Here is a 16,015-nt window from a genome sequence, read left to right as displayed (position 1 = left end):
ACTCCTCTGTAAAGTGGGGTTGATTATACCTGGGTCATGGGGTTTCTTCAGGGATTAAATGAGATGCTCAGAAAATTACAAATGTTTAATTGAAAAATACCAAGTGTGAATCATTGTAAAGCACAGCTCCTGTCACTCGCAAACTTGTAACCATGCTCTCAGTTTTTGTTGGGGGTGCATTATGTTTTGTGCTTCTCTGGTACAGCGAAAAGAATTGAGGACCTGGTATGAGCTGGTGTTCTTTATCCCCTGACACAAGAGGCTTTCTGAGCTTTCTTGCTGGAGTGTTTGAACCGCAGGGACCCTAACCCAAAGCTCAGCGCTAGTGGGTTAGGGTCTTCCTCTACAGTACGTACATTTGGTTCTCAGTTAGCCGTGTGATGGGGGAGGGGAAATCACGAAGTAAGCATAAATAAATGGTAATCTGCAGATTATACCACCCCCTCACACATCCACCTGCTTTTATTTTCGTTCTCTGTCTTCCTTCCCACGTCCACTGCCCTCGGACAATGGCCGTCACCCCTTCGGTGGTTTGGGTGACCGTATAACTGACACCCACAACAAAGTGCTTTTCTAATCTCATCTCCTGCCTTCACACACAAATGTGAGTGCACACGTACACACCACAGGGGTTCCTAATATCTTGAAAAAAATTTTTTTTCGAATAAAGTTGTTCATACTATCCTCCTATTTTCTCCCTTATCCCACTCTTTACTTTGAAATTTTCAAATCTACAGAAATAAAAAGAATATCCTCACTTAGATTCACGAATTTTTTACCATTTTGCCACATTTGTGCCCTCCTCTTGTCTCCCCCGTCCCCCCTTTCTCTTTTTCATTTTGGTGGAAATGATGAAAGTTACAGATACCCTGAGCCTGTGCTGGTACCCGCTTGGCGCGCATCTCCTCAGATGTGGACCTTCCGCGTGACTGCAGTACCATCATCACGCCTGTAAAACGTACAGTTGCCCAGGATCACATGCACACATATTCAGATTTCCCCAGTGATCCAGCCACGTGTCCTCCCCCAGCGCCCTCCCCCCCATTCATTCAAATCTCACTCAAGGTAGAGTTCTGCCCTTTCCCCTCCCCTGTTCTTTCTGAAGTGCCCAGCTTTGGGCACATCATGTATTTGATCATTTTGTTCCTCTAACTTCTGTGTTTCCTATAAGCTAGAAAGTTCTAGAGGTCTCTGTGCCTAATAAAACAACAGCGGCTGGGGCGGGGGCGTCTCCTTTCCCTTTCCTTGCCCACCTTGCGCAGGAGCGGTCGAAATGAGCATATTGGAAGCCCCGAGTGCAGCAACCAGAGCGCTTGGTCCTTCCATTCTTTCCGCGAACCCTCTCGAGCACCTGCTCTGAGCAGGCACCTTGCAGGGAAGAAGCAGGCTGGGAGCCCAGCCCGTCTGCTTCGGTTCAGCTGGGGAGCTGACCTTAAATAAACCCACATGTAAAGGAATGTCAGTCTTCATCAGAAACAGGAGCGTGTAAAGCGTGAGGAGTGGGCAGAGGGTGACCTTTTCAGTGGGTGGTTAGGAAGACTTGTTGGGGAGGTAACATTTGGGTCCAGATCTGGAAAAAAGACAGCTGGAGAGTGACAGAGCTGGCGAAGTGGGGCGGGGGGTGTCTACCCGCAGCCCCATCGCGGGGCTGGGCGCGGGTGCATCCTGGGGACCCGCCGAGCTCCTCCCCTCGCAGCTCAGGGCGCAATCGGGGGTCCGTGTTTTTCTGCTACCGCATTCCCTCCTTCATGCATCACCGTTTCGATGCGGATGAGTTAAACATAGGTTTGTGGAGGGTGGAGGTGGGGCTGGTCAAAAAAGAACTCCCCTGTTTATTTACAAATCAACTAGAAAACCCATCTCCATTTCAGAGACTTTAGCAAATGAAAAAAAAAAAAAAAAAACAACTGTGCTGTTTTGAGTCAAAGAAGCACTTGCTTCCCCTTTATTTTGGGAACTACAGCTCGCTAGTTTCAGAAAGAGGTGTGACTGTCCTTAGAGGCTTCCTAGTCAACCAATGAAATGATAAACAAGGTGAAGGTCTCAGACCCCCTGGAAGCCTGCAGGACCAAAGGCAGGAGGAGCTGGGGCACCACCCGCCTTCCCCACGTGAAACCATCTCTTGTCCTCTAAAGTTCTAGTCAGGGGTCCCCTTTGGCAGTTTCAGAATGACACAGATCACTGGATCACTGGGGAGCACCTCCACCCCCCACCAGGCCCCAGGAGAACTTCCTGGACTGTGTCCAGGGAATCTGTTTTGTGAGCCTAGATGATTCTGGTGTGCCTTCAGGTTTGGGAACACTGCCCTCTAGGACCTTCTAATGGAGCTCATAACAGATTTTGTTTTGTTTTTAATGAGTGAATTTGACTATAAGGCTGTACTGTAAGGCAATATTCATATGCAATTTCAGTCTTAAAATCATCTTTCGGGTCCCCAGAGTCCTTTGGGTGGCGCTTTACACATCCTAGTATTAACGGAATAGAGGAATCAGAGTTTCTCATTTAGGAGGGTGGTTCGATCTGCCTGGTCGTGCACAAGCTCCTCTTGTCGGCAGTTCTTCCCTGAAGCTCTAGGCTTGCCGATGGCACCCTTGGTGCCTCTGGCTCCGACGTCTGTCCTGGGTTCCACACTCACAAGTCTCACTGGGAAGCCTACTGCACGTGACCGTTTAGATGTTCCTACAAACGTCTTTCCTCCATACCTGTGTCTCCACTCTAATCTCCAAGTCCTGGCGAAGGCCACCATCACGTCCTCAGGCCCCAAGCCACGTTCATTTGGAGCCAGAGTCTACGCCTTCTTTCTGGCACGTAAGCATGCACGCCTTTGAACCCCAGGCCCCTCCCCCCACTTCACCTTGCACAGTGACATTTGCCTTCAGCTGCGCTGCCCTCTCCAGCCCATCCGCTGGATGTTTCTACATGTTCCCAGAAGGGGTCAGCTTGACCTAGTTCCCTAAAGCAGCCTTGTTATCTCAGGGCCAGTACTTTGCATGCGAAGTTCCTTCTTCCTGGAATCCCTGTGTTGACTTTGTCACCTGGCTGACATCGCTCCCATTTTGACTCACAGAGCATTTCCTTCAGGACGCTTCCCCTGTCCACATCCTCTTCCTCTTGCCTGAGTGCGATGTCCTTTCCTGTGTCCTATGCATCCTTTATCGCTGACTTGCCACATTGCGTTGTGATTTTGATTCACCCATTTTTGCCACAAGAATATGAGTGTCTTTAGAATTCTATCTTGCTGACATAAAACTGATGCTCAGTAACTAGCTGTTGAATGAATGAACGAATGTATGAAGAAGCAGCCAGTGTGCGAACAGTATCCACCTTTGAGTTTGTTAAATCATCTGCAATGAAGAAGAAAAGCATATTTTTTTTAACTCTTCGTTAATGGAGAGCTGTCCGTGGCTTGAGGCCAGTTCTAGAATGGTAAAACAATGCCATTGCTTTTATATTCCAACAGGAACTATGGGATGTATAAAATCAAAAAGGAAAGACAATCTGAATGACGATGGAGTAGATTTGAAGACTCAACCAGTACGTAATACTGACCGAACTATTTATGTGAGAGATCCAACGTCCAATAAACAGCAAAGGCCAGTAAGTAGATAGTCTGAGGGGAGTGCTCCCGCAGCAGGATCAAAGCATGGCTGCGTAATTGAAACATCAGATCTGTACCATATGCATGCAAAAAAAAAAAAAAATCATGTCAGTTACTTGGGCCTCAAATAATCTTTGATATGCTTTGTAACTTAATCCTTTAAAGAGCTTATAAATATTTGCAGGATAACCAGACCACTTAATGTACAATAAAGGGGCCTCTGGTCACCTTCTTATGTGTGGAGATAATCCCCTTTCCTGTCAGTTGTGTGAAGACCCATTCTTTATATATAAAGATGTGTATCTGAGCTGGTGTGACTTAGGACAGATAGTGAGATTTGTGCAGTCGTGTGGAGGCAGAAGAAAATGCTGGGTTCAAGTCGGAAGCCAAACTAGGTGCTGACATGTCCTTTGGTGTCTCATACTTTATCTTGTTTTGTTGTCCTTCAGTTAATTCAGAATAGTGCAAACACTGAAGTTGTCATGACTTATTACAGAGAATTAAAAGATTAAAAAAAAAAAAGCATAGCTAATTCTGCCTTGTAACCTTCGACACATATCTGTACCAGGGTTTTTGTGTGAGTGACGTGCCGTTTGATGTATTTGACAAATGCTTGGCAGAGGAAGAACTAATGTCACATTTCATGGAAGAGAGGAACAGAGCTTTGGATAATTACAACCTTCAATGCTCTTTATTTCAGATTTTATATACTTCCCATCTATTCATTCACTAAATGTGTGTACATCTCCCATTGCCTGGTTTTTATGGAATGCCTCAGCATCTAAGGTGGAAGCAGCTTATTCCACATTGGCCCAAATGCCTTCATTAAAAATTGTCATAGTTTCTCTAACCTGACATGTTTTTTAATGCCTTGGCATTCTTAGAAGTATATTATTGTTGTCACGCCCTCTGCCAGCCCTCTTCCGCTCGTTCCCCGTTATCCTGCAGGTGTGACATGTGTCAAAGTCACGTCATTGTTGGAATTGACAAGTCACTGTTGGCCTCCTTAAAAAGAAGTGGAGATGAAGAGTGAATACGTTATGTTAATTACCATACTTGATGTTTCTAGACAGATACATCAACATTGTAATTTTATATATAGAAACTCAAAATGTATAAGATTATTCATAACTTTAATAATTTAGTGATCATAAATACATATAATATAATGTTCAAAAATACATTGCATAAATAGGTATAGATGTGGAATTATGCTATGGAAATATGACTAATAGAAAATGAAATGATACCCAAGGAATTGGAGTCACAAATAGTTTTCTTATTATAGACTTCAGAGTTCTCATAAAAAGAATCTGGCTTTTTCTGGTATCATGCGCTGTAGATTTTACATGTTTTAAAATCCCCCATTTTTTTTAATGTGATGAAAGAAGATGTCCTTTATTCAGAAAAGCAAAGGAAAACAGTACAAACTTATGCACCATTTTTCCTCTTATTAAGAGTAAAGGAGGTTAAAAGTTAAGTTAGAAAGAAGTAGTAAACATGTTTGGAATCTCTCCATCCCGTCCTGACCCCAGGAGCATTTACTTGTGGCTTCTGGGTCACAGACGCCCTTGTTTATAGACCAGGTAGTTGGGCCTTATTCCATAGATGACACTCAACTCTGGCCAGAGGTGCCCAGAACGCACCCCTGGAATGATTACAGGCACTATAACGTGACATCAAGGCTGAATTGATATAAATTCGACAACACTCTAAGGTAAAGACATTTTAAAGAAAAAGGGTGATGAGAGATGAGTTCCACATATGTGTTTTGTCTTATAAAAATATTTGTCAATTAAGGACTCTTTGACATTTGAAAATCGGCTTGCTGCTTTCACATGATTTAATCAGTTTCTTATCTTCTAATTGTTTCCTCTAACTCATTTAAAGTTGATCATACATCCTAATTATGCAAATGTAAATGAGTTTAAAAATCAGTATAAAGCTTCTTGAAATCAGTATTGAAGGATAATATGGACCCAAGATTTTCTGATACCAGAAAAGTGTAATACCCTGCCCCACCCTGCACCCCAACCCCTGGAGATTTTATGGGCTGACTTTCATCAGAAATGTAAACTTTAATACAGACTGTTTTGGTCCCCGTTCCACTAAATCACTTTAATCAAAGAGATACATGATTTGTGGGTGTAAGCCTCTGACCGTACCTTCTTTAAAGAAGCTCAAGAGGTCTTATATATCCTCCCCATGGTCACTGAGGGAAAAGGGGATTTGATTTAAAAGATGATTGAGGTGGTCTTTGTGCCACCAGACCCTTCCTGATAATTCACCTCCCAGCTGAAATAACAGGGGTGCCATCCGTCCCCATAATGGAGCCGGGGTCAGCCACAGAAAACCTGAATCTGTTAGGGCTTGGTCTCAGCTGCTAGTGACCAAGCCCTGACTGCAGGTTTAAAGACAAGTCTCAGAGACCTGAAGATCAGCAGTCCTGGGCTGGGTGGCACTTCCACAAGGTCACCAGGGCACCAGGGGACCCCCAGAGCCCCTCTCCATCTTTTGCTTTGCTGTCTCTGATGACTGGTGTCCATGGCTGCTGAGATCCCAGCCGTCATCTGCTTCTAGGGCCAGGGCATGGGAGAGCCGGCCCCAAAGCCCCACACGACCTGCTTGCAGGTCAGCTCCTTCCCATCTGCATAGAAGGCTGGAAAACTGGGAAGCATCACCATGTAGCTGGGCACATCGCCTCCCGCAATAATATTAGGGCTCTGGGACCAAATCAGAGGGAGGGTGCTGGTTGGGTCAGCAGCTTGTAGCCCCTGTCCAGAGCCCTGGTCATTTCCTGCCTCCAAGCCCATGGCCGCTGGAGAAGGAAAAGCCATTCCCTGGGCCGTGGAGGTCGGGACACTGCTTCTCTGTGCTCTTCTTCCTTCTGGCTTCATAAATTAACAAATCTAAACCCCACTTGCTTCTGTTGGAAAATGATGCAACATATAACATGAATGTAAGTGTAAGAAGCTAAACATAAAAGTATATTTTTCTAACAAATATTCTCTCATAGGTTGCGGATTCTCAGCTTTTACCAGGACAGAGGTTTCAGACTAAAGGTATGTTTTCACGGCAGCATGATAGTTTCTTTTCTTTACCGTTAGAGCCTCTGTAAAGTAGGTGTCCCGGGTGTTTTTGTTGATTTTATTTATTGTGGAAAAATACACATAACATATAATTTATCATCTTAACCATTAAAGGTTTCAGTTCAGTAGCGTTAAATACCTTCACATTGCTGTGCAGCCATCACCTCCCTCCATCTTCAGAACTTTCGCTCATCCCAAACTGAAAGCCTGTGCCCATCAAACATGGACTCCCATCCCCCTTCCTCCCAGCTCCTGGTACCCACCATTCTGCTTTCTGTCGCTATGAGTTTGATGACTTGCATAAGCAGAATCATACAGTATTTGTCCTTTTGTGGCTGGCTTTTGTCACTCAGCGTAGCGTCTTCAAGGTTCATCCAGGTTGTAGCCCGTGTCAGGATTTTCTCCCTTTCTAAGGCTGAGTAATGCTCTGTTGTGTGTCTAGACCACATTTTTTTTTCCATTCATCACAGTGTGTTTGGATTGTTTCTTCCTGTTAGCTTTTGTAAATAACGCTGGTCTGAGCACAGGTGCCTCATTTCTTAAATCTAGATTTGGAAGTCATTGTGGTGGTAGGTCTATATGATTTGAGGTAACAAACACTGTACTGGTGTGTACAGTATGTGCCTGACCACAGACCACATGGACCCCAAGCCCCCCTGGGAAGGAAGCAGGTCTTCTTCCCAGCTGCCTGTCTCCCCAGCTCCTCACCACGTCCTTTGTGCCCCATGATGATCTGTTACCATGTTTCTGCTGTGAATTCCTAAAGGTCTTCGCGTGCATTCTTTGTTTTCAGATCCAGAGGAGCAAGGAGACATCGTGGTCGCCTTGTACCCCTACGATGGCATCCACCCGGACGACTTGTCCTTCAAGAAAGGGGAGAAGATGAAAGTCCTGGAGGAGTAAGTGCCCGGGCATCCCTCTGTCTGCTGTCCCTTGGCTCGGACGCCGAGTCCTGCGACCTGTCCCCCTGGCCTGGCCGCCAGCAGCACAGCGCAGCAGACGCCCCTCTGGGGGTGGGCATGGGGACCCCAGCCTCCTTGCTGCCCAAAGGAGCAGGGCCAGAGGGATTTTCCTCTTAGGCTTTGCTGTGAGCACTTCCCAAGGGTTTTCCCTTTGAAGCCAGACACCATTTTCTTTCCTTATCCAGCAGTGCCGCCTTAAGAGGTTTGGGTCTATGTGGAGTTTGCATGTTATTTTAATGCCATTTTTGTTCCGTTGTTTTACTCAAATTCCGACTGGGTATATGGGTCCAACTGGGTGTGACTCATCAGGGCGTGGTGCTGAAGCCGTACTCATCTTGGGAAAGCCCCTACTCAGCACTTAGCACTTCTGTGAAGATGCTTGGACATCATTTCCTTGAGCCCTCCAGGCTGACTCACAGACCTGTGGCCCTGCTCAGACCACAGGGCTCAGCACCGTGCAGAGAATAAGAACTCTAGTAATTCTAGTAATCTCGCATACGGCATCTGCTTGGCCTGCCCACCGGGAGACCCTTGGTTGGTTGGAGGAGGGAGACCCTTGTTAAGTATAAGATGTTGAGAGCAGTTGTCAGTTCCTGGCTGGGTGTGAACTTGAGCCGAGTCCTGGCCCTGCTACCTGCTAGCTGTGTGACCTTGACAAGTCACTTCAGCTCTATACTTCAGTGTCTTCGCTTATGAACTGGGAACAGCAATACCTCTGCGACAGGGTTGATGTGAGGATGACGTGTGTGTATATATATAAACATGGCACAGGCGTGGCTTGGACCACAGCCTAGTGCTACTTGCAACTGTCCTTCATGTCTTGCAGACAAGTGTCCCATCTTGGGGGGGGGGGGCATCTGCTGGGGGCCATAGCTGAGGCTCGAAGGCACCCATCCATTCCTCCCGCCCCTGCCCCTTCCTCAGCTCCATGCCTCTCGCAGATGAGAGCGTGGTGATGAGTTCTACCTGCTTGGGATTATTTTATGGCGTTCTATTTCTTTTTCCCATGGCATCTGTCTATGGAAATGAGGTGTTTTAACAAAGGAGTTTATAACGTAGGAACTATGGCCCTTCGTTCCCTTGACTCCCACTTCTGTAAGGACCCTAAAGCATTTCTTAGATATGAACTTTTTGCTTCTGCAAGGTGGGAACCGTTTTCACCAACTCTGTCTGGCAGCTCTGAGCACGGTGACCCACAGTCGTGAGGCTGTTTTTCCTTTGCTTCCATCACTAAACGTATTTATATTTTAGCAGGAAGAGTGAACTTTTCCCCCTGGATTGTGGGGCTCCAAGGGTCTTTCCCACCCTCCTTCACCTCCAAAGACAAACACGTGAAGACAGTTGCTCTTGTAGTTCTTGAGTCATTGGATGCAAACCCTTTTGGATGCGTGTTTCTATTCCAGGCATGGAGAATGGTGGAAAGCGAAATCCCTTTCGACGAAGAGAGAAGGCTTCATCCCCAGCAACTACGTAGCCAAAGTCAACACCTTGGAAACGGAAGAGTGAGTCCTTACCCGGTGTTGTCTGGGACGGTCCTATTTGTCACATTGGATTTCTTTTTTATTCTTTGTCTTTTTCCTTCCCTGGATTATAACCCCTGTGAAATGTTAATATGTCTTTTCAGGTGGTTTTTCAAGGATATAACCAGGAAAGATGCAGAAAGGCAGCTCCTAGCACCAGGGAACAGCGCTGGAGCTTTTCTTATCAGAGAAAGTGAAACATTAAAAGGTAGGAAGTGACATAAGGCCTCTTATAAAACACTGTTTAGGAAATCATTCTTAGAAACGATTCCAGAATTCTGAAGAAAAGAAAAAAACAAAACGAATTTCAGGCAGACCTCATTTTATTGGGCTTCACTTTATTGTGCTTTGTAGATACTGCGGTTTTTTTTACAGATTGAAGATTTGTGGCAACCCTGCATCGAGCAAGTCCATTGGTAGCATTTTTCCAACAGCGTGTGCTCACTTTGTGTTTGTGTCACATTTTGGCAATTCTCACAGTATTTCACACTTCATTATTATCATTATATTTGTGATCTGTGATCTTCGATGCTGCTATTTTGACTCAGTGAGGGATCAGATGATTAGCAATTTTTAGCAATAAAGTGTTTTTTAAATTAAAATAAGTATGTTGCTTTTTAGACATGTGCTTTGAACACTTAATAGACTACAGTATAGTGTAAAGATAACTTTTTTATGCACTGGGAAACCAAAAAGTTTGTGTGATTTACTTTATTAGGGTATTTGCTTTCTTGAGATGGTCTGAAACTGAACCCAGGATATCTCTGAGATATGCCTGTACTATGTTCTGGCAGTGAAAATTTTATACTTTGATAACAAATAACAAGCTCAAATTAATAGTTTTGCGAACAGACATAATTATGGCTATTTTTTACCATGCTTTATGTTTACTGAGCCTCTTAAATTATTATTTAGTGTAAAACTTGAAATTTTAAGAGAAGGAAAATCAAAATAACTTTTCAGTTCAGCAAAATAATTTTTTAAAAACCCATCACAAAGAAGAGAAAGAGTGTGTTGGTAAGCTTCACGGCAAACAAAACACTAGCTTTGTTTATCAGGTAGACTTTTTATAGGACTTTAAAATTATTCACTATATACATGCTCAGTTTATATTTTGCATATTTTTATGGCAAAATGTGTCCACGGTGTATATAATGCCAATCTTTTAAAAAATATTTTACTGAGGTATAGTTGATTGACAATGTTATGTTAATTTCTGCTGTACAGCGAAGTGATTCCATTATACATATATATATACATTCTTTTCCATTATGGTTTATCGCAGGATATGGAATATAGTTCCCTGTGCTCTACGCTAGGACCTTGTTATTTATCCATCCTATGCTTTCTAGTTTGCCTCTGCTAATCCCACACTCCCAGTCCTCCCCTCCCCCATAATGCCAATCTCAGTTACAAAATATAAGTGTAACCTGTGTTTGTACTTCTTCCCCCATAGGAAGTTACTCTCTGTCTGTCAGAGATTATGACCCCGTGCACGGTGACGTTATCAAGCACTACAAAATCAGAAGTCTGGACAATGGGGGTTATTACATCTCCCCACGAATCACTTTTCCTTGTATCAGTGATATGATTAAGCATTACCAAAGTAAGTGAAAACACAAGGTCAGACAAGAAAAGATACATCAATTATGATAAATGTCAAACTTATATTAAAACTTTTTGTATCCTACAACTTTATCGAATTCATTGATGGGCTCTAGTAGGTTTCTGGTGACATCTTTAGGATTTTCTATGTATACTATCATGTCATCTGCAAACAGTGATGGTTTTACTTCTTCCTTTCCAATTTGGATTCCTTTTATTTCTTTTTCTTGTCTGATTGCTGTGGCCAGGACTACAAATACTATGTTAAATAAAATTTTTATGCATCATATTTCTTTTGGGTAAAGTTGAAGGATAATATTCTATAATTGGTTCTAAATTAATCTATAAGTGTACATTCCAAGTCAGATTTGATCTTTGTGAATAATTATCCCAGTCCTTCCCAGATAGTTTGTGTTGTTTAACAGTTAATGTTCCAGAATTACATAGAGAAAACTGGGTGTTACTTTCACATAGTACATATTTTTACAGTGCAGCTTTAAACATCTGGAATAGGAATGCAGATTTGTAGATCTGTGTCCCAGTGTGTACATATCTGTGTGCATGTAAAAGTAATACATACTCTTGGTAAAAGAAAACAGAAATAATAATAATACCACCAAAATATTTAGAAGTGGCATGTCAGTGGTCCTCTGTCTCCAATTCGCTCTACAGCCTTGCCAAGCTGAACCCATGCCTAGTCTTTAGGGTCATTCCCTGTGTGTTTGAGGTCGGTTGTAGTGGCAGCTCTTATTACGGCTCATCTCATCAACGTGCTCTAAGGGAATACACATAAATTTTGCTTTGGTCCCAAACTATGGAGAGAGCAAGTACCTCAGCTTTTGTGGAGTCCTCCCTCCCTCTCTGGTACCCCCATCCCTTTATCCGTCTGGCATGTGTGTTGAGTGCTTGTGGAGCCCTGGCTCTGTTCTGGGGCTGGGGTCCCATGGTGACACGACCAAGTTTCCACCGTTGTGCGCTGAAGAGCTTACATGGGCTCGGTAATTAAAATTATATTCTATTAAGTGTGACAACTTAGCCTTTGTTTATCTGTTCATTTTGTTGTTTTTATTTTTATAGATTAGCATACTAATAAATAAAATCCAGTCTGTCTTAAATTGTCTTTCATTTAAGAATTTCGAAAGTCATGATTATGCAGAAGACACCCCCATAAGCATTTTAGGTTCATAGACCTTGGCAAGTTGGAAGTGATAAGACTCATAGTTGAGACTTCTCTGTAGATACTGGTAAAATACAAAGGGTGACTTTTTGCATGTTTATTTTCTCTTTCAAATTAGAGCAGTCAGATGGCTTGTGCAGAAGGTTGGAGAAGGCATGCATAAGTCCCAAACCACAGAAACCATGGGACAAAGATGCCTGGGAGATCCCCCGAGAGTCCATTAAGCTGGTGAAGAGGCTCGGCGCCGGGCAGTTCGGGGAAGTCTGGATGGGTGAGTGTGTGACTCCAGCCAGAGTCCCTTCTGGAGGTGACGGCAGGAGAAACAAGGGCTCCAGCTAATTTCTATCAGTTTTCCCAGAAGCATCGCTGCTTTTGTTTTCCTCTGTCCACCTGGTGCCAAGAACTAGCCTACACAATCCACGTGATGAGACTCTTCCTGTTCCTCGTGACTTAGTAATTATCTTTTAGGATCGAATGTTTATAAGGAAGGGGGTAGTGGACGTTTATGCTGGTGGTTCTGTCTGCTCTTCCGTGATTCTCTCATCACCAGATTCTCTGGATGCACTTGTTAAGTGCAGCAAAGTGCTTGCATCTCAGGGAAAGATACATTTGAGTGAGGACCTTCCTTACTAGTGGGCTTAATAGGAAGCCTCACAAGTATTGCAGTTTCTCACCAAGAAACTTTCTAAAGATGCTCACAATTCCACCTTTAGTGAGTCGTTTCTTACAGCCAAATATTCCCTTCTCCGGCTGGCAAGAAATGCACCAAAATAACTGTTCCTTTCTCCAGGGGATTCTTTTTGCCCACCTGTCCTTTCTCAACCTTTTATAATGAGTGTGAATTCCTTTTTGTTTTGTAATAAGAATTATTTAAAACTATTTTTGTTTTACTGTATCACGGTTTCCACGCCAGCTTTGTGCGAGTGAGAGCAAACGTGATTTCTAAAGAGAAGGGGCAGACAGCTTTTAACACCTGTCCAGCCCCAGCGCAGCAGAAGCTAGACTCTTCAACCTGCTGCCGCTACCTGGTCACTTCATGTCCCCAGCCAGGGGTCTGCGAGGGAGAGTTTTCCCTGTAAAATCTCGGCCCCTGGGATCAGAGCTTTGCTCGTGTTCTCCTGTTGTCAGTGCTTTAGCCAAAGTGTTGTTTAAATATGCCTCAGCATATAATTAATTCTTACTGCGCTGTAAGTCTTTGGGAACATGATAACAGAATTCGGGTAAATCACAATTACACAGCCTGACCTGCTCACTGGGGTCTGCGTGCGTGCCTGGCACTCTGTTTCCAGTCGGGTCCGAAGATCTGGGGGCGTGATCTTGCTCTAAGTGTGTCTCTGTTCCCACCCCTGCGGCCCAAATTATTACCTCCTCCCCCTCCTTGCTCCCCTCCTTTTTTTTATCAAAGTAAAATTCATGTAACATAAGATCGATCATTTTAAAGTGAACAATTTAGTGACGCTACAGTTGCATTGTTGTGCAGCCCCCAGCTCTATCTGGTACCAAAATATTTCCATCACTCAAAAGGAAACACTGGACCCATGAAGCAGACACTCCCCATCCCCTCTCCCAGCCCCTGGATACCATTCTACTTCCAGTCTCTAGGACTGTGATACCCTGGGGACCTTACGGACATGGAATCACACAGACATTTGTCCTTCTGTGTCTGCCTTATCTCACTCAGCACGGTGTTCTCAAGATTCACCCTCGCTGCAGCCAGTGTCCAAACTTCTTTCTTCCTTTATGGTTGAACAATATTCCATTGTGTGGATATACCACAGCTTATCTTTTTATCTGTTGATGAACATTTGGGGTGTTTCCACCTTTGGGCTGTGATGAATAATGCTTCTTTGGACATTCGTGTGCAAATTAGTATGTGGACAGATGTTTTCATTTCTCTTGGGCATATATATCCTCCTAGGAGTGAAATTGCTGGGTCACATGGCAATTCTGTGTTTAACGTTTTAAGGAACTGTCAAACTGGTATCTGCTCATTTTTTAAAAAGTCGCCACCTTTTTTCCCCCCTTGAGGTGTTTGCATTTATTTTCTAATATATTTTTTTCCAAATCCACAGAATAGGGGCAGGTATAATAAACATTGTATATTCTTCACCTAGATTCACCAGTTAATATTTTGCTGTACTCCTTTATTGTTTCTATACACACACACACAAACACACACGTATTTTTTGTTGTGGAGCCACTTGAGAGTAAATTGCAGATGTGATGACCTTCACCTCTAAATACTTACGCAGGTGTCTCCTAAGAGCAGGGCCATCGTCTCACACCACACAGTGATCACATTTGGGAGGTTCCACATTGGTCCACACCGTCTGGTGTAGAGTCTACATCTGAATCCCCCCCCGTTGTCCCAATGATGTCCCTGTGGCTGTTGGGATCGTGTGTTTGCATTTAGTTGACGTGTCTTTAGTCTCCTTGAGTCTGGAACAGTCCTTCTCCATCTTTCATGACAGGTCAGTCATTTTGTAGAATGTCCCTTATTTGGATTTTCTGATGTTTCTCATGACATGGTCCAGGTTATGCCCTTGGGAACAAATAGCATCTAAGTACTAAGGATGCTGCGTCTTCACGTGTCCATCGGGGCACAGAATGATGGTTGGTCCCATTATTGCCGATGTTTGATTTTAAGGAGGTCTAGCAGATTTTTCCATTATAAATATTACATTTTAATTCCATGTTGTAACTAATGAATAATCTGTGGGGAGATTTTTTACAATTGTGTAAATATCCAAAAGAGCTTTCCCCAGATGGTTTTAGCATTACTTGCTCACTTGGATTCTCATCCCTCTTAGAGGCCAGGACTTCTCTAAAAGCTGCAGTCGTCTGTCCTCTGACCAGCCTCCCCATCACCACCATCATCAGTATCACCATCATCATTATCAAAGCAATAAACTCCATTATTTCTTAGAAGTTTTGCTTGGGAAAGAGGAATAAGTAAGAATACTTTAATAACCCAATAAAGCTGAAACATACTTTCTAAGAAATCTGAACCCCCAAACATAGCAAAGAATGAGCTCAGTGCGGGAACCAGGACTCTGCCTTCCATCCCTCGCCTCCTGTTTCCAGCCTTGTCTCTTCAGTCAGCTTATTGGCAGGGAAATACACATTCAGGATTACGTTTCACCTCCCCCCAGGTCTCCGAGTCCATCCTTCCTCTCTGCATGTGAGCGAGGAGATGAGTGTAGAGGGGGAGGAGAAGGGAAAAGAATGTCCCAGCTACACATTCCAGGGGCACTTTCATCCATTGTCTCACGTACTCACAGCAGTAGGGCTGGAAGAGAGGAGTCATTGTCACCATCGATGAATGATGCACTGAGAACCAGGGAAGCAGCTCACCCAGAGTCACTCAAGGTGGGGAAGAAGCCAGCTACTCTGGCCTCCCAGAGACCTGGACTCGCTCACTTGCTAAGATACCTACAAGTTAGTTGGACCTCCCTGGCCTCAGTTTCCTCATCAGGAAAATGGGCAAACAACTATCTCATCAGTTCCTGAAAGGAAGGATGAGATTATGTACCTAAAGATTCTTGTAGAGTCTGGCCCTGTGTGTGCTCTATCTTTATTATTATTTGCATCTTAGCCTGTTTGGCTATAGCCACTAGAAGCTATATTTCAGTGGATTTTCCCCCAATTTTAATCATGAGTTCAAACTATAAATAGTCCAGTTAGACCTTCCTATGGGTATTTGCCAGCAGTGAAATTGCGTATCTGTCTTGAGGATGAAGTAGAGGGAGCTTTCTGGGGTGTCCTTGTCTGCTCTGAAACAGTAACCCTGCAAATGGAGTGGTGGTGTGGAAGTTTGTTCCTCTGTGAAGCGGGATAAAGGCACTGAACAGCGTGCAGTCTGCATCCAAGAGGTCAGAACAAGTGGTCTGGGAAGTTACCAGTTTGAGGGGGAAGAGATTGTGATAGTCCTCTTGTGTTTCCTTAAAACTTTCCCGAGGGCTACCAACAAGTAGAGTGGGAAGCTCTTTACCCGCTCCACAACGGCGATGCCCACCAGTGCCATCTGCCAGCCCAGCTTGTCCAGTCGGAAGATGCCGAGGGTG

General features: G+C 44.1%; 1 protein-coding gene across 5 annotated transcripts in view; it reads left to right on the top strand.

The window, feature by feature from the left end:
- The window catches only part of LYN (LYN proto-oncogene, Src family tyrosine kinase), a 105,294-nt gene that overhangs the window by 44,666 nt on the left and 44,613 nt on the right, over window positions 1-16,015 (top strand). For 3 of the 5 annotated variants that reach the window (XM_057734091.1, XM_057734090.1, XM_057734089.1), the window contains exons 2-8: window positions 3,461-3,597; window positions 6,615-6,660; window positions 7,481-7,586; window positions 9,053-9,151; window positions 9,274-9,377; window positions 10,626-10,775; window positions 12,070-12,222. In XM_057734091.1, coding sequence (XP_057590074.1) covers window positions 3,466-3,597; window positions 6,615-6,660; window positions 7,481-7,586; window positions 9,053-9,151; window positions 9,274-9,377; window positions 10,626-10,775; window positions 12,070-12,222 — 790 coding nt within the window. In that variant the 5' untranslated portion in view covers window positions 3,461-3,465. Of the gene's footprint in view, window positions 1-3,439; window positions 3,598-6,614; window positions 6,661-7,480; window positions 7,587-9,052; window positions 9,152-9,273; window positions 9,378-10,625; window positions 10,776-12,069; window positions 12,223-16,015 lie in introns of those variants that run through there. The other 2 variants (XM_057734093.1, XM_057734092.1) reach the window with 2 other exon arrangements.

Source organism: Hippopotamus amphibius, chromosome 5, assembly GCF_030028045.1.
Source record: "Hippopotamus amphibius kiboko isolate mHipAmp2 chromosome 5, mHipAmp2.hap2, whole genome shotgun sequence".
NCBI lineage: Eukaryota > Metazoa > Chordata > Mammalia > Artiodactyla > Hippopotamidae > Hippopotamus > Hippopotamus amphibius.
The sequence above is the reverse complement of the archived record's forward strand: the minus strand, read 5'-3'. Positions and strand labels throughout refer to the sequence as shown.